Source organism: Coenobita brevimanus, chromosome 76 (assembly GCF_032717465.1).
Source record: "Coenobita brevimanus isolate Jiangsu-jjx chromosome 76, ASM3271746v2, whole genome shotgun sequence".
Taxonomy (NCBI): domain Eukaryota; kingdom Metazoa; phylum Arthropoda; class Malacostraca; order Decapoda; family Coenobitidae; genus Coenobita; species Coenobita brevimanus.
The window spans coordinates 22,954,876-22,973,794 of record NC_137029.1 but is presented as its reverse complement, the minus strand read 5'-3'; the positions used below and the strand labels follow the sequence as shown (position 1 = coordinate 22,973,794).

The 18,919-nt window shown below is 42.0% G+C and overlaps 1 protein-coding gene across 3 annotated transcripts in view; it reads left to right on the top strand.

Annotated features, from left to right (window-relative positions):
* The window catches only part of LOC145408285 (synaptic vesicle glycoprotein 2C-like), a 359,002-nt gene that overhangs the window by 302,045 nt on the left and 38,038 nt on the right, over positions 1-18,919 (top strand). For all 3 annotated transcript variants that reach the window (XM_080279056.1, XM_080279057.1, XM_080279055.1), the window contains exons 9-10: positions 13,868-13,946; positions 18,282-18,465. In XM_080279056.1, the coding sequence (XP_080135182.1) occupies positions 13,868-13,946; positions 18,282-18,465 (263 nt within the window). The remainder of the gene's footprint in view (positions 1-13,867; positions 13,947-18,281; positions 18,466-18,919) is intronic.

The following is an 18,919-nucleotide window of genomic DNA, read 5'->3' as shown; positions in this document are numbered from 1 at the left end:
TGAACCACTGATACTGCAATGCATTACCCATACATAAACGTTGCATGTTAAATCTGTTTCCCTGTTGTTAATAGCTGTATGACTGTGACAGCTCTTGTACTTTGATTCCTCAGGATAATGGTGGAAGGGACTGTCCTAAGTGTTTAACTAAACCTAACCTAACCATGTTTAACAGTACCTAATAATTTAACCATACCTAAGCTAACCTAAAGTCGGAAAAATACATAAAATAAACTGGAGGAATATGAATTGGTAAGGTCTTTCTGACGAAAGTTAAATGTACATTTAGCTCTCATTTTTTTGTTTGTTTTTGTTTTTTTATGAAAAAGAGAGTGTTGATGCAGACAATAATGTATTCCATTAACTCCTTAATAACATCCGGCATTGAACAACCCTTTACAGTACTGATGTTAGTGACGTAGAGTTAGTGTGAGCTGTAAAAAACCGTGAACAATTATGGGAAGGAACGAAGGTCACTGGTATGTTTACACGACTCTACGATACGTTTCCAAGCAGTCAGGCGGTCTCTTAATCTCAGATGTTTTCGTCCATTTGGTAAATGCACCATAACTTTATCAATTCTTCCGTGAATCATAGCATGGATTTAGGAAGCTAAATAACACCCTGGTAGGCACGCCAGATGATTCTCTTCACATCTTTAAAATAAATCGATTTCAGAAGAATGGAAGAAACTTTCTGTACGTACTCAAAGACGGATTAAATTTCTTCCATTTAATTTTCTTACTGTATAGATGTGAAGAGAATTGTCTGGCACACCTAGCAATGTGTTTTTTAGCGTCCTAAACCCATGCTATGATTCGCTATGATTCACGGAAGAATTGATAAGTTACGGTGCATTCACCAAATGGAAGAAAAAACATGAATTTAAGTGACCCCCTGACTGCTTGGAATCCTATCATGGAGTCGTGTAAACATGCCAGTGACCTACGTTCCTTTCCCGTAATTGTTCACGGTCTTTTATAGCTCACACTAACTATATGTCACTGACACCGGTACTGTAAACGGTTGTTCAATGCCAGGGGTTTTTAAGGGGTTAATGCAATACATTATTGTTTGCATCAATATTCTCTCTTTCATATAAAAACAAAAACGAACAAAGGAATGAGTGCTAAATGTATGTTTAACTTTCATTAGAAAGACCTTGCCAGTTCATATTCCCCCAGTTATTTTATGTATTTTTCCGACTATTTTATTTTGTATTTGGAGGGAGTACTGTATACAGCACTCACTCCAAACACATTTGTCATAATATAAGTAGTGATGACTGTGTTCATTAATGCTACTGATGTACTGAGCGGGTAGGTAATATTCCGTATCATTTCGGCCATCCAGGGAGTATTATCTGTGACTTGTAGAGCCTACTGTGTCATTACACTTTTATATGTTCAGTAATTTATATATTTTTCAGATTCAGGTATAGTACTGTATTTATTACAGTATTGTACAGGATATAGTACTCTGTCCAAACACAGTTGTAATACCATAAGTGGTGATGACAGTGTTCACCAATACATTTAAGGAACTGAGTGGGTAGGTTTTTTTATTATTCGGCAAATCCAATTTCTCGGCATTAGCCCGATCTTATAGATGCCGAATAATAGGACTTGTACTATATATATATATATATATATATATATATATATATATAATATAATCTGTAGAACCCTGGAATTCGTACACAATTCATTCCTGGAGGCTGTACAAGTTGCGAATTGTTCAAAAAACGAATCATTTTTTTCCATAAGAAACAATGTAATTTACATTAATCCGTTCTTTAGTATTGATGGAACAGTAGATTTCTTCATATTATAATGAATGGCAAGATCGGAGACACGGGTTCCACCTTCAAACTTTGCGTTGAGTTCTTTTTTCAGCTCAATTGTTGTTCTCACTGTTTTACTTTTAGCTCCAGCAGACTCACTAATCTCTTGGGGCCCATGATTATGTACAATTTTCTAATGAAAATACGTAATTTATCACAAAGTTTAATTAAGCCTGTATAACTGGTGCATAGCTGGCAGAAGACAAAGCCAGACTGGCAACCATGTGGCACCTACGACGCTGCATCTCTTAGTGCGAATAACGGGTTACTGTACGAAAACTGGAGCGATTTTTGGCCGAAAAAGCTGTACGAAAACCGAGTTGTACTAGAGAGGCGTACGAATTCTGGGGTTCCACTGTATATATATATATATATATATATATATAAGTAATCACTCTAATATCCGGACACCCAATAACCGAACATCCCCACTAACCGCACATAATCGTCCCGGGATCCAATATTCCCAAAATGGTCCGAAAACCCCCCAAAATAAAAATAAAAAACAAAATTTTCCTGCCCGTAATTTGAACTTGCTGCGTGCGGTGCGGGAAAGCATTGCTGTGGCGCGTCATTCCTCTGACGTCCGATAGAGCGCCGCTGCATCCTCCCCACTTTCCGCCTGTCTCTCGCCGCGAGTGCACGCTCGTCGTTATGGCTGCCCACGTGATCGCTTTTGTGGTGGTGCCTTACCAGCTGCAGGCACTCCTGCTGCTCTCGGGCCTCCTCTTAGTGTGTGTGATGATGGCCTCGCCACCTGAGAAAAGGAAGAGAGTGGTATTGACTCCGGAGAAGAAACGGGAGATATTGGAGAAAGTAGATACGGGGTGGTCTTCTTCCCGCATTCTCTGCGAGTTCAACCTGGCCCAGTCTACTTTGTTCGATATTAAGAGATCCCGAGACAAACTCATGCAGTACACGGCTGACTTCTTGTCGAGAAGCAAACGCAACGTGGAGAGGAAGGTGATGTTTACCCCCAAGTTTGCAGAAATCAACCGATCCACGTTGATTTGGTATCGACAACAATGTGCTGCTGGTGTGATGGTACGTGGAACGGAGCTGAAGGCTGCTGCTGAGAAGTTCGCAAGGCTTCATGACGCCCTAGACTTCAAGGCATCCGAGGGTTGGCTCTTTGCGTTCAAGGTACAGCATGGCCTTACCAACCGTAAAGCTCATGGCGAAGCATTGGACGCTAACGAGGATGGAGTTGACGAGTTTCGGCACAAGGTGAAGGGCTTGATTGACAGGGAGGGCCTCACTCTTGGTCAAGTCTACAACGCAGATGAAACTGGTCTATTCTGTCGCTCACTGCCAACGAACACTCTAGCCAAGGAGACGGAGAAGCGTGTACCTGGCCGCAAGCTCTCCAAGGAACGGATATCTGCTTTGTGTTGTGCCAATGCTAACGGCTTGCACCGGCTTAAGCCCGTTGTTGTTGGCCGCGCAAAGCAGCCTCGGTGCCTTCGTGGGGTGATTGATGTCCTTCCTGTCGTCTGGTACCATTCTTTGAAGACATGGTTTACAGCTGTGATCTTCAAAGACTGGTTCCACTGCCACTTCGTCAAGGAGGTCATCCATTACCAGACGAAGACACTGGGAATCCCGCGCGACCAGGTAAAGGCCCTCCTTCTCCTCGACAATGCACCTACCCACCTGTGCGACAAGGACTTGGTTGCTGAAAATTGCCGGATTAGGTGCATATTTCTGCCACCTAATACGACTGCTCTCATCCAACCAATGGACCAAGGAATGATCGTGGCAACAAAGCGCCTATACTGTTGGTGGTTCCTGGACGAGGTGATGGTTCTCGAGGACGAAGACGAGCGCAGGGAGGGACGGGACACACGAGGCAAGCGGACTTTGGAAAACCTTCGCCGCTACAACATCAAGTCTGCGCTGTACAACTGGGCTAGTGCATGGAAGGAAGTCCCTGTGAAGACTCTGGAGAATTGTTGGTCTCGTCTGCTTCTCGGAACGGATGTGGAGTACGATTTTGTAGGGTTTGACGTGGATGACTTCCATGCATGGCTACGTACGCACGGCGACGATGTTGATGTGGACGATGTTCGTGAGTGGTTGGATGACGACGAGGGCGATCCTGGGTATCAGACCCTGTCTGATATCGAGATCGCGTCTTCAGTTGCAGGTGTCAGTACCGAACTTGAAGATTCCGACGAGGAAGGTGACGATGATGCGGACTCCTCTCAGCAGGACACTACTCCAGCCATCCCCAAGCTGAGCGCACTCCGGGAACATCTAGAGTTCGTCCTAGACTACCTGGAACACCCGGACTGCGACAGGGAGATGGGGCCCTTGGGACTCGTGGAGGAAGTGCATGCTTTCAGGCAGCGCATCATCAATTGTCAGAATCGTCGATCATTGCGTCAATCAACGATTGACAGTTTTTTCAGGCCTGTGACCCCCGCTGTGCCCAGCCCTGGCTCCACTCCGTTGCCTCCCCAAGACAGGCCCTCATGCTCCGAGCCACAGCCCAGCACATCAGCCACGGTGGAGTCACCGCTCGACGTGAGTTTGCGGCTGTCTTCAGAGTCGTCTGCAGTGGGTACGCCATCACCACGACCCAGCGATGCACCCCTAGGTCACCCTCCAGTGATATTCTCGGACTCTGACAGTGAATAAACAGCAAGAACTTCTCCACTAGACCACACGGGAATTCAGAGTGTTGTGCAGTGAAAAAAACAGTGTGTTGTGTTAAGGATTTAAAGTTGTGAGAGAGAAGACTCAATTGAAACAAAATTTAACGTAAATAGACTTGTTTGTTTTGGCTTTGGAAAATTATTAGAAGAATGGGAAAAGTTAAAGTGCAACACTTTGTAAGTTACAATGGAGCATTAGTTAGACAAGAATGCGCACTGTGAAGAGAACGGACTTCTGTGTGCGATTGACTAAGTTCAGTGCAAGACTTCATGAACAGTGTACTGCAAGTGCTTCAGGAAATCCTTCTTACTGTCAGAGTTCGAGAGGAGGCGGTTATTCATCGAGGTGGCCATGGACTTGCTGTAAGTAGGCAGAATGTTTCATACTGTACTTTTTTCCATACTATACTTACCTCATTTCACTCTTTAATGTCCTTTATTGGTGTGAATAGGGTGTTAGGAGCTATGCATGTGCAGTAGGAAGGTGTTTTTCTGAGTTAGGCTAGGTTAGGGTCCATAAGTATCAGTCCAGGAGCCAGTCACCAGAATGTTTATTATTGTATGAACCTACTTCTAAACCCTCATTTTATGTTTCTTTTGCATTTATTTCAGTCATTTATGTACCTTATGGTGTGATTTGGGTCTTAAATAGGTGCTATGCATGTCCAGAGGGAGTTGTATAGGTGTTTCTCTGAGTTAGGGTCCATAAGTACAAGTCCAGGAGGCGGGTGCCCACTATCCGGACAGGACCACTATCCAGACCTGCCTATGGCTCTATTACGTCGGATATTGGAGTGATTACTTTTATATATACAGTATATATATATATGTATGTATATACAGCTACTGCATATTGACTTAGGACCTCCCCCCGCAAGGTATTAAAAAACACAGAAATCATAGTATATCACACTGTTTGTTCATGAAATGCCATTCATTAATATGAAATCATGATTCCCTTGTTTTTCAGGACCAGTTGGATGCGTTTTTGCATGGAATCACTTAGATCTCAAAAGTAATCTAAGGACATTTCTTTATATCAAACATTTGTCAGTTCAGTCTTGAGGTTGTCCAGATTGGGTGTCTTCTTCTCTGCCATGATTTTCTTCATCTTTGCCCAGCAGTTTTCTATCAGATTTAGATCCGGACTGTTGCCAGGCCAGTCAAGGACCTCAATCCGATTATCCTGAAGCCATTTTGTCACCTTTCTTGACTTGTGACATAGAGCTGAATCGTGCATGAAAAAGTCGCGCCCATGAATAGCAAAAAAGTTTAACAAATGATCATTCAGAACTTGAATGTACTGGCCACCATTCATCATCAAGTTCTTAGGAAGAAAGTAGAGGCCTCCCCTTCCCATTTCACCTGAGAAACACCCCCATACCATTACTGATTGTGGGTGCATAACAGTTGGCACCGTGTAAGCAGGGTCATATTGACTACGGGAGGCAGGGCAACGAACCTTGGCAGAACGCACCTGGAACACATGAAATGTGCTTTCATCGGAAAACATAACTTTTCTCCACTCATCCGATGTCCAGTATGCATGCTTCTTGGCAAACTGAATGCGCTGCTCCTTCATGTGGTCAGTGAGAAGCAGTTTCTTGGCTGCGATTCGGCATGGCAAACCCAGCTCCTTCTGCAAGCGGTGTTGGATAGTTCGAATTGAAACGTCTTGTAACAGCTGGAGATGCATTTTCTTCACTTCTGCTGCTGTCAGTCGAGGAGTCTTGATTACTTCGCTCTTCAGAAGCATATCTGTACCTCTGGAAGTCGTCCTCTTCTTTCCACCGCCATGCTTGTATTCTGGTACAACATCAGGTGGCAGGCTGCTGGTTTTAACAAGAATCTTCATGACGGTCGATTTTGCGCGTCCAGTACGTTCACAAATCGTGTTGATAGGGACATTATCCTGCCTCCATGCAATGATACAGACCCTCTCACCCCTTGAGCAGTACTTTCCAGACATGACAACTTGACTCTAGGAAAATAACAGGGCAAACAGTAATGCATGTGAAAAAAAAGGGAGGTGCAAGCTCGGAGTGACAGGAACGTATACTCCCACTCTTGCTTCTGGGCAAGCACTGACGTGTTGTTTCACCACCTCCTGCCTACACCAGAGGAGTTACCAGTTACTTCTTGTCCAAAAAATTCACTTGGTAGAGGTGGAAACACAAAGCAAGGACTGACAACTCTCTCATAGCAATTCTGTGTGTAGGTCCTAAGTCAATTTGCGGTGGTTGTATATATATATATATATATATATATATATATATATATACAGTAGGCTCGCACAGTGCGCGAGAGATTGGGCGGTCCACGACCTTGCGCACTGGGAATTCGTGCATTGAGAATACATAATCTTATGGGAAAAATTACATATGGGCGGTACCCCCTAATACCTGGACATTTTTTTGGCCCTTAGAGACATAAAAAAGGTCAAATTTTTCAGACTTTGTTCTACAGATATAGCTGCAATAACAAAAATATGGGCAGTCAGCTTAACAACAGTAGACAACAGGCCTGATGGATTTAAACAACAAGAGTTCTGAGGCGCGGCAACGCACTTACAGTGCCCCCGCCACCACCCCGGCTGCACCACGCTTGTTTAACGGTTGCCAATGTTGTATTATTCCAGGCTTTGACGAAGAAATTTACGGCCTGTTGAATGTTACATTTCTTCCAGAATGCAGCAACAGTCATTATTGTGGGGGTTGCAGGTATGCCAGGTGAAGCAGGTGAGTCAGGTGGGGCTGTGAAGGTGGAGAGGGAGACAGCTGGTGAGTCAGGTGGGGCAGTGGAGGACGGTGGTGGGCAAGTCAGGGGAGGTGGTGAGGGGAGGATCCTCCCTCTCCTCCTTGCTACTGCTCACATTTTCGGCAATTTCCTTCATCTCTTCTTGCTTGTTTGTTTCATTCCTCTTCTTGTTATGGACATATTGGCAGTATAACAACTTGGTATTCACGAAATAAATATCATTATTATAGAAACTGGGTATCTATTCTTACTGTTATTGCTGAAAAGTTATTATTGAAGCTGTTATTGGCAATATCTTATTGTAGACTCCTCTTGAGCACCTACCCCATGAGCCTCTAGGTCACTATTGGCGCGTTGTGTGTGGGGGGGTTCGCGTACTGATGGAAAATGGCGTTTTTAAGCCAATTCTTGCCTCTACCTCGTGTTTTGTGGGGTAAACTCGCACATTCAAGGTTTTTCGTTATGATTTTTGGTCACTCGCGCACAATGCGATTCGCGCACTGTGATGACGCGCACTGGGGGAGCCTACTGTATATATATATATATATATATATATGTGTGTATATATACACTCAATCCTCGTAAACCGCGTGTTTATAAACCACGGATTCGTAATCTGCGGCAAAGTGGCTGCCAGACTGCCAGCATCCTTAAACCGCTGTTAAGTCATGAAAATCGCGGATCTAGACACCAAAGTGGGCCCTTTCCGAGGAGAATTGTAAATCGTGGCATTCAATTTGATAACCGCGACCCAACAACCAATCACCACCCCTCCCTGGTGGCAAGTGTGCATACTAATGCCGCCATGTTGTTGTTGTTCTGCCCTCCAACCCGCACAGTACAGAGCATCACCGTGCGGTACGAGAGCTACCTGCCTTTTTTTGTGTACTTTGCCCCCACCTCCCACCTTTCATGGCCCCTCCCGAACCCCCGAAGAAGTCCTGTAAGCCCTGTGGCATCAAGAAGCAACCGCCGTTGTCGTACAGTCAACGTTTGGAGCTCATTTGTCGTGTTGAGAAGGGAGAGAAGTTTGCAAGCCTGGCGAAAGAATATGGGAGGAACGAGTCAACCATAAGGACGATCTGCAAAACCAGGGAGAAACCAAAACAAAACCAGGCAGACTTTGAGGGCTTCCTGAGGGAGGCTGAGGAGCTGGAGATGGGAGAACAGCATGAGGGAGCACCCCCACTTCATGCTGAGAGGTTCTAAGTTCTTGCCAGCACCACCCCACTTCATTCACTTAAGCAATATCGTCATAGGATTAAGGTGAGATCCCTTAACCTTGCTTATTTCTATTAAATATATGCACTGAATATTCCTAAATTTGTTTGTTTGTGTTTGATGGTGCCTAGATAGGTGTAGGTAGGGTGCTTTGGGGGGTGGTTGGCCAAAGTCCAGACCCTAATTAATTTTTCACATAAGAGTTATTATTTATAAACCGCAGAATTTGTAATCCGCGGCAGTGGTCCAGACCCAAATTGCCGTGGTTTACGAGGATTGAGTATATATATATATATATATATATATACAGTATATATATATATATCTCCAGTAAAGTCGGCAAAAAAATTAAATAATTTATTACTGTAGTATGGATTTGTTGGGGTAGTACGGATCAGCCGCACAAAATGGGCCAAATCTGACGAGTTCTTCTCTAGTGACGGCTGAAGAGTCACACTATTGTGACCATGAAATAGGATACAAAAACCCACACTGGCAGACGCTAACTTTGACGAGTTTCTTACAAAATTAAATGCACTGGTTCCCTCAATTAAATTTAAAGTTGAATGGGAAAATAATGGTTCCCTTCCATTTTTAGATGTATTTGTGCACAGGGATGAACTTGGGACACTTAGCTTTTCTGTATACAGGAAACCAACCCAGTGCAATTTGTATATACATTATTATTCATATCACCACAGTTCCACTAAAATGTCAGTTATTTCTTCTATGTTCCTTAGAGCACTCAGAATTAGTAGTCCCCAACATCTGGATACGGAAAATGCCAAGATATGGAAAATATTTATAGATCTAAAATATCTCAGTTGGTTTATAAGGCAAGCGTATTTTAAAGCCAGAAAAGCCTTTTTTGTACCTAGACCAACATCACAAAGTCGGCAAAATAAGCCATACATCACGGTTCCGTATGTGTCAAATCTTAGCTTGGTGAAGCCTGTGAGTCATGATTTGGATGTAAACATTGCATTTAGATATACTTCCACCTTAAGATCAATGCTGGTAAAGAATAAACCCTGATGACGAAGACAAAACTGCAGGGGTATACAAAATACCATGTAGAGACTGTGATTTGGTTTACATTGGTGAAACGGGAAGGGATTTGGACACTCGCATTAAGGAACACAAGTATGCTTGTAAGATAGGCAACATAAATAATGCAGTGTACGTTCACTCTTCGGAAAACGACCATAGAATCGACTGGAATTCTAACCAAATATTGTACAAATGTAGTAGCTATAAGAAACGTAGGATTGTGGAAGCTGTATGTATAGAGAGATATAATAATTTTAACTACAGTGAAGGAATGTACAAATTAGATCCAGTGATGAGAGGATTAGTGGCAAGGTCCTTGCCGCCCCTTGTAATCCCTCACTCAGGTCGTGGACAGAGTAGAGGGAGAGTCAGGTGAGGTCACATCAGGTGTGGTTGGGAAAACGTGTCCTCACCCTGCATATAAGCCGCTTCTCAGCATTTGTATGTACCACTCTTGGTCTGCAGATCCACTGAAGAGGGCGACAGCTGTCGCCGAAACTGTTTGGAATACATCTGTTTTCGTCTGCCAGTGTGGGTTTTTGTATCCTATTCTTCTCTAGTACTGACTTGCTGTGTCCAGTACTATTACCCACGCATGCGGGAAGATGGCCAACACTGAGGAATGTTTCCCTAGTACTGCCACGCCAGTCCAGTACATCTTCCTCGTGACTCGTGATGTGTGCCAGTCAAGTTGCAGTATTGCACTTCCCCCTGATGACGAAGACGACGATGTGTCAGTGTGTGACTATGAGGGATTTATGAGGGAGGTTGAGGCAGAGAGACCTCCTCAGGATCCTGAAAGCCCTCCTCCAGGGGTTCAGTAGGACCTCCTACAACCATGGAAACCCTTCCCTCTTCCACCCCTGAAGTCCATCACCACTTACCTTAAAGGTTGGTAAAATCTTAGTTGTGTCAAAATGTAGTTAAGTTGAATTTTGGGGGGACTTTTTCAAGGCTTGTCTGACATTATTCATTTTGTTGTTTGTCCAGTATGGATTAGGTCCAGTACAATAGTACTGTCTGACAGAAATACCATACTGGACACAAGGATACTGTATATACAGGGTATATATATATACGCAGTATGTGGCAGGTGGGGGTGCCCATCATCCTCCCACTTAGTTAGTGGTACTCTGTTTTAGAGTAGCTTAACGCTGAGTGGAAAGTGATTTCTTGCACCAGGAAATCATTTACAACGCTGGGTGGTAACCTTATAACCAACCAACACGTGTTCCCTACGTGACAGCAGTTGGGCTTGAGGAGGGTTAGTGCCCCTCTGTGGAAAACAACTAACTAAAAATACAAACAGGAGACCACAGACCAGGACTGACCAACAGGTGACGACTAAGGACTGAACAAAGGACTTGGTACAGATTGCAATATGGAATGCAAGGGGTGTGAATGATGAGATGAAAGAGAGAGAGAATGTTCAGGTGCTTGAGGATGCAAAAATAGACATATGTGGAATAACAAAGGACTTGGTACGGATTGCGTCATGGAATGTAGGGGATGCAAATGATGAGATGAAGTTGAGAGAGAATGTTCAGGTGCCTGAGGATGCTGAAATGGATGTATGTGGAATAACAAAGGACTTGGTATGGATTGTGACATGGAATGTAAGGTGTGCGAATGATGAGGTGAAAGAGAAAATGTTCAGGTGCATGAGGATGCAAAAATGGACAATGTGGAATAACTGAGACTAAATGGAAAGGTAAGAGTGTGAGAGAGTGGGAGTATGGATGGGGTATATGTGCTGGAGTAGGTGAGAATGAGAGGGCAAAAGAATGAGTAGGTATTGTTGTTTGCAAGAGATGAAAGGAGAATATAAGAGAGTATGGATCAGTTGGCTCAAGGATTGTGTGGGTAAGATTGAAAGTTGGACTACAAATATGGGCAGTTGTGTGTGTGTATGTGCCAGTGCATGATTGTGCAAGTAGAGTGAAAGAAGAGTTCTGGGCAAGTGTAGAAGCATGCATGGAAAAGTTTGAAAGGAATGAGAGAGTGTTTCTGATTGGTGATATGAATGAAAAAGTAAGGAATATGAAGGTGGATGGAGTAGTTGGTGAATGGGGTGTGCCTGCAGAAGTGGATGGGAATGGCAGCATTCTAGTGGACATTGTGCAGGGAGGAGGTTGGTAATAACCAGTACCCTCTTTAGGCACAAAATGATCCACAGGTATATGTGGCAAATGATGAGAAGGACGGGTGGTGAATAAAATGAAAGGAAGGTAGTGATTGATTATGTCTGTGTGGATGACAGAATGAAAAGATGTGTAATGGGTGCAGGAGCATACAGAAGTTGGGGGAATGGACTTCGTGATCACCACATGGTGGTGATGAAAGTCAGGGTTCAAATGCAACGGAGGAAGAGAAGTAGGGAAGGACAGGAGAGAGTAGTTCATACAAGGAGGGTTGAAAGGTTACAAGAGGATGAAAAAAAAAAGAAAGGCAGAATATAGAGAAATGATGAGGCGATTGGTAAATATGATTTAGAGTAGATGGGGGAGGTGGAAGGTGTGTGCAAGATTTTCACAAAAGAAATTTGTGCGGCATGTGAGGTGGTGTGTGGGGTGAAGAGAAGACGAAAGGTGGTGCAAGGAACTGCCTTCTGGAATGAAGAGGTGAGAGAAGCTGTGATGCAAAAGAAGAAAGCATATAGTGAGTGGATGGGATGTAGGGGTGTGGAAGAAGTCAAGAGACGGAAGAGAGAGTTATATGTACAGAGGAAGAGAGAGGTGAAGAGATTAGTAAGAGAGAGTAAGGAGAGAGTGGATGAGGAATTTGGAAGGAATCTTAGTGGAAAGTGGAGGGAACGTAAGAAAATGTTCAGCAAAGAGGTAAAGAGAGTTAGACAGTGATAAAGAAGTTAGTCGGAAAGTGAAAGATAAAAATGGTAGTTTGCCTGTGGAGAAGGGAGAAAAAGTGAGCAGATGGAGAGAACACTTTCAGGAACTTTTAAACATGCAAATGAAAGTAATGCGAGTATAAGTGGCTGGGAGTAGGAGGGATGTGAGAAGAGAGGAAGAAATCAGTAGGATGGACGTAGTGGAAGTAATGAAGAAAGTCAAAATGGGGAAAGCCCCAGGAATTGATGGAGTGTGTGGTGAAATGCAGAAGCATGGGGGAGAGATAGTATTAAAATGGATATGGAAGATGTGCAGATTGGTCTGGGAGAAAGGTAGAGTCCCAGAAGATTGGAAGTCAGGTAGGGAAAGAGGAAAAAGAGTGTGTGATAATCATAGGGGCATCTGTTTTCTTTGTGTAATAGGAAATATATATGGTTGGATACATATTGACAGAGTTAGGGAAATAACAGAGGAGTTAGTTGGGGAAGAACAGGGAGGTTTTAGGAAGGGAAGAGGTTGCATAGATCAGATATTCATTCTTAGGTCTTTAGTGGAAAAGTCTTTAGAGAGGGGAAAGAAGTTGCATGCAGCCATCATAGATTTGGAGAAAGCATATGACAAGGTGGATCGACAAGGAATATGGAAACTATTAAGAATATATGTAGTAAATGGGAAGTTGTTGGATGCCGTGAAGAGTATGTGTGAGGGTCTTAAGGCTGCAGTGTGTGTGGATAGTGAACTGAGTGAATTTTTCTGTTTGAATGTTGGATTGAAATGGATGTGTCATGTCTCCTTGGTTGTTCAATCTGTATATGGATGAGGTTATAGAAGAGATACAGAGTAAGGCAGTGGATGCTGGAGTGGCCCTAATGAGAGAGGGCAGCGTTTGGAAATTCCCTGTACTGTACTGTTGTTTGCAGATGATACTGTATTAAGTGAAGACAAAGGGGGAATGGAAGACTTTGTGAATGATTTTGGAAGAGTAAGTAAGAAATAGAATATAAAGGTGAATGTAGAGAAGAGTAAAGTTATGGTCTTTGAGAGAAATGAAGTCACTGGATGTACAGTGAGGTTGGATGATGAGGAAATGGAAAATGTGAGTGCATTTAAGTACTTGGGTAGTGTGATGAGTATGGATGGAAGTTTGGAGGGTGAAGTGCTTGAAGGAGTACAGCAGGGAAGAAAGGTTGCTGGTTCTTTGAAAGCTGTGATAAGAAACAGAGAAGTGAGCATGGAAGTTACTTAACAATGACTTTCCTCAGGACTTTGTTAAAAGCTTTTTCCAGGTTCACAAAACACAGTGCATTCTCTTATTCTTAGCCAAGTATTTATCCAGCAATTGTCTAACTATAAAAATAGCATCTGTAGTCCTCTGGCACATGATATTTAATTATTCTCATAATGAGTGTTTCATTGTTATTTATGTCCATCATATATAATATAGAGACAAAGGAGTGAGAGAGAGATACAGCAGTTGATATTTGTTGTTGCAGGTACTACGGTCTTTGGCTGTGGTTCCCTGAGCTGTTTAACCGACTAGAGCAGTATTACAGTGACCATCCTAATGATAAAGTAAGGCTCCCAGTGTGTGTGTATGTATGTGTGTGTGTGTTTGTGTGTGTATTTACCTAATCGTATTTACCTAATTGTGATATACAGGAAATGAGCTATGCTCATGGGGTCCTGTTTCTGTTTCTCAATAAGTCAAATTTAGCTTTAAACTCTTTTAAGTTTTTAGACTGGACGATCTCTTTGTCCAGGCTATTCCACAGGTCTATACATCTATAAGGAAAACTATATTTCTTGATATCCTTCAAGCAGCTTGGCTTCTTCAATTTCATTCTGTGTCCTCTTGTTACTCTCTTATCCCATACAAACAGATCTTCTTTGTTAATTTTATCTACTCCCATTATGGTCCTGAACACTGCAATCATGTCGCCTCTCTCTCTTCTTTCCTCTAAGGAAGACAAATCCAGTTTTTCCAGCCTCTCTCTGTATGACATCTGTCAGACTGGGGACCATCTTGGTTGCTGTTCTTTGTATTCTCTCAATCTTGTTTATATCTTTCTTTTTGTGTGGGGACCACACTGCTGCTGCATATTCTAACCTGGGGTGGATCATGGTCACTATCAATTTTTTTATCATCTCCTCATCCATATAATGAAATGCTACTCTAAAGTCAAGAGTTTATATGTCTCTCTAACTGTTTTGTTAATGTGTTTTTCAGGTGACAAACTGTCCTGGACCAACACTCCCAAATCTTTCTCTTCTCTCGCTTTTATGATTGGTTCATTACCCATCAGATAATTCAGTGATGGCCTCTTGGTACTTTTACCCATTTCCAGTATTTTACATTTCTTTGCGTTGAATTTCATTTCCTACATCTGGCTCCAATCATGTATCCTATCCAGATCCTCCTGCAGCATTTTACAATCCTCCTCAACCTCTACCTTCCTCAAGATCTTTGCATCATCAGCAAACAGACTTGCATAACTGTTCACTCCATCTGGCATATCATTTACATAAATCAGGAACATTACTGGCACCAACACCGAGCTGTGTGGGACTCCACTTGTTACTTCCCTCCATCCAGGCATCCCATCCTTTATTACTGTCCTTATTTGTCTGTCTCTCAAAAAATCTGTCATCCATTCCAGGAGGTTCCCCCTTCAGTCTTCCTATATGCTCTAGTTTCCACATTAGTCTCTTATGGGATACCTTGCCGAAGGCCTTCTCCAAATCTAAATACACATAATCCACCCAACCGTCTCTCTCCTGTAGCACGTCAGTCGCTCTTGAGTAAAAGCTCAACAGGTTGGAAACACATGACCTTCCATCTCTGAATCCAAACTGACTTTCAGCCAAAATATTCATCTCCTCCAGATATTTTATCCATCTATCTTTCAAAATTCACTCACACAATTTTGCGACCATGCTGGTTAGGGACACTGGTCTATAATTCAGGGGTTCTTCCCTGTTTCCTCCCTTATAAATTGGTACCACATTTGCCCTCTTCCATTCTTGAGCCACTTTCCCCTCTTCCAGAGAACACACAATTAAACTGTGAATCTTATCTGGCAGTTGTTCTCTGCATTCCTTCAGTACCCAGTTAGAGATTCCATCTGGTGCTGGGGCTTTCCTTACATCTTGAGTTTCCAGTAATTTATACACTTCTTGTACTTCCACTTTTATTTCTTTTATCACCACTTTTCTAGTCACTCCCTCCTTTTCTATAAACTCCTTTTCATTAGTGAAATAGATCGGAAACATTTGTTCATTATTTCAGCTTGCATTGCCTCATCTTTATAGACCTCTCCTTCTACTTTCAGTTTGGTGATTCCTTCCTTTTGTTTCAGTTTGCTATTGACAAGTCTATAAAACAGTTTGGGTTCATCCTTACATTTGTCCATTATACATGTGTTTGTATGTGTGTGTGAACCTGCATTCATGTGCATGTGTGTGTGCATGCACTCACATTCATGTTCATGTGTGTGTGCATGCACTCACATTCATGTGCATGTGTGTGCTTGGGTGAGAGAAAGAGATATAGTAGCTGTTTCATTGTTAAGGAAAAGGTAGAGTTGCCTTGGTTCATATGAGGGAATGATAATGTACGAATCCACCAAAATCGATATACAGTGGACTCTTGCTGTAACAGACTAATGAAGGGAAAGCCTGATCCAGTAAAGCAGATAGTCCATCGTATCCAGTTGTTTCCCCCCAAGGTGGGATTTCAAACTCTTATTTGAAAATAAGCACAATGGCATATCCTAGTACCAGAAATGAAAACTATGCCTATTTTACACTAACTTGGCCCATAATTTCACCCTTTTGCAGCTTATTTCACTTCCTTGTTGTAACATTTCTTCATGACTAGTATAGTATAACTATAGTCTTTTATTGCAACTTGGCAGTCACAATGGAAAGAAGGCAGTTTCAGACATGGTTGGAATAAAAGGGTAGGAATTGCATGAATTGCAACCAACCTTGCCGCATTTAATAAACATAACTTGTTATAGCTGACAGAAAGTCGGTGGCCTTCTTAGAGTTCATTAAGTCCAGCATCCGCAACACTGGGGTCCGTTAAAGTGAGGGTCTGTTGTCTATGCAGGGATGCAAACAAAGCCTGTAGCCGTGGCAGCGCTGTGGGAGCATTGATGAGCACACCATGCTGTGTGTGTCCATCTCCCCCATGTCCTGGTGGGGGGGTAAGTTTTTTCTTTCCCATCCCCCTTGGTGTAATATTTCATCATTAGATTTATGTTCCTCATCTGTAAACTATGTAGATCACAGTGATGTGGGTAATAATGGTGAATATCAGTGGTAAGTTACAATAAAAGGAGGTGTTAAAGTTGTGGCATTGGTTATAATGTAGCAACATAATGTACTTCTTGCCCTACGTGAGTCATTATGTGTACATGGTGATTTAGGAGTTTACATTACACCCACACCCATGTACAGACCATTGTACTCACACAAACTTTTTTATTTTTTTATAGCCAGAAGAAGGTCCATGATTACTTATATATACTGTACACATATACTGTATTTTAATATGAGTCTTCAAGTGCACTAAAGGACTTGAATAAAACCAACAGGGGAAGAGAATAGAGTTAAATAATGTACTTTGACAGATATGACTCTTATCAGTGAATTAAGGGAGAGAGGAAAAAAATGAAAAAGAAAGAGAAACAACAATGAGATGAGCAAAAAATAAGTCAAAGCCAACTCATCTGGCCAAAAAGGAAGACTTGTGAATGATCTCCTACCTTAGGTTCAGTAATAAGTCAGGGAAAGAACACCTTTGTGTTCCCATCAGTTGAAGATTTAGGAAATAATTACAGGCAGTAAAGTGAAAGAAGTTCACCCAACACCTGTCACAAACCACCAAAAGACTTACTCCTTTCATCAAAATTTCCTGTCACTTTCTCAGTTCAGTATGATTTTGGAGCATGGTTTTCCATTCTGATTTTTGTCCCAGTTTTCTTTGAAATTAGCAGAATGAATGCAGGAAACATTTTCAATTATATACATGTCTGTGTGCTTGTTTGATATTATTTTGGTGGTGCTCTGGGAGTGTATGGACTATCAAAGGTGACATATACAAAATGCAGCTCCTTTTGTATCTGTATGTATTTTACTAATGTTGCACAACTGTAACAGTAGTTCTAAGCTGGGACAACTGACAAAAGTTTCAATGACAAATGTTGTTTTTTATTTCCAGCTTTTATGCATATATTTTTCTACTAGTAGTATGATCCATGGCACCTGCACCCTTCTTCAACATGTTGATGTGAGGAGTTTTCATGGTGATGTTTACAAGTCACATCTTATGTGTTACATTGCATTAGAAGAGCCAAATGTATGTTGGCAGCCTTGGGAGTGGAACTTCACTTTTTCATCTTTCTGTTAACATCTGATATCAGTGTACAGTATTCTTGTAATTATTTGTGAGTCATCCTATTGACTGGCTGAAGCTGTGGTGAGTGATTCTTCCACATTGGCTAAATTATGTTCTAAATTACTAGACTGATGAAGTGTAATAACTGAGTTTTGATCAACATTGTACATTTTCTTAAGTTGCAATAATAAAAAATACTTTGATCATGATGCTTCCTTTTGCTGTGCTACAAATAAGCATGTGACAGTTGCAAGAATTAAAGGTAAATTGTATTTCATCATGTAAACATTTGTCAGTTGCAGAAGTTAAAGTAGATTGAAGATACATGTTTTTCCTACAGTTAGGTTGAATATAGTGTCTGGACTTTTGCTTTTCTTCAAACCATTGTATGCATTCTTCAGTTAGTCTTGCAAAAATTAAAGATTAAGTGGCCATATTTTTTTCTTTTTTTTCTCTCTCTCTGTCTCTGTCTGTCTCTCTCTCTCTCTTTTTTTTTTTTTTTTCAGGTCAGTGTGTGTTATTTGCAAGAGTACCATGGCAATAAGACAGTAACATCGCACTGTGACACTGGAGAGTCACCTGTTGATCCACAAGCACTGTATAACACTCTCATCACCTCCATTGCACCGCTGCCCACCAACCTATGGACTATCTTCTATATGGACAGATTAGGGAGAAAATTCTTCTTAGGTTTGTATGATTTTAATATTTAGTTGTTGAACTTGCTAACCTGCTCATGATAGGGACAACTCTGGTGTATTATTAGTGTTGACATCAGATTATTTATTCAGCTGAGAGTGAGTGTAAAGACCTGAGAGTGTTAATACCAGCATTGTTAACTCTTCATATGTTATATTGTTAACCAGAGTATGTAATAAGAGCCTTGGAGTGTCAAATAGATCTGGGAATTTCATACGCATGAATACAGTAGGGAGTGCATGGATATGTGGTAGATTTTCACTGGGCACTTTGTTACAGTTATTTTATTGGATGTTGTTGTTGTGTTTGTGACCCCAGGCTCATCTGAATGTGAACCCAGTGAACTGCAATTTGAAGATGTCCTTCTCCTTCAGTGTACCATCCTTCTTTTTTGGGAGAGGGGAGGAGGATAAGGTGGGAGTTGCTGGACATTTTGTAAAATTGG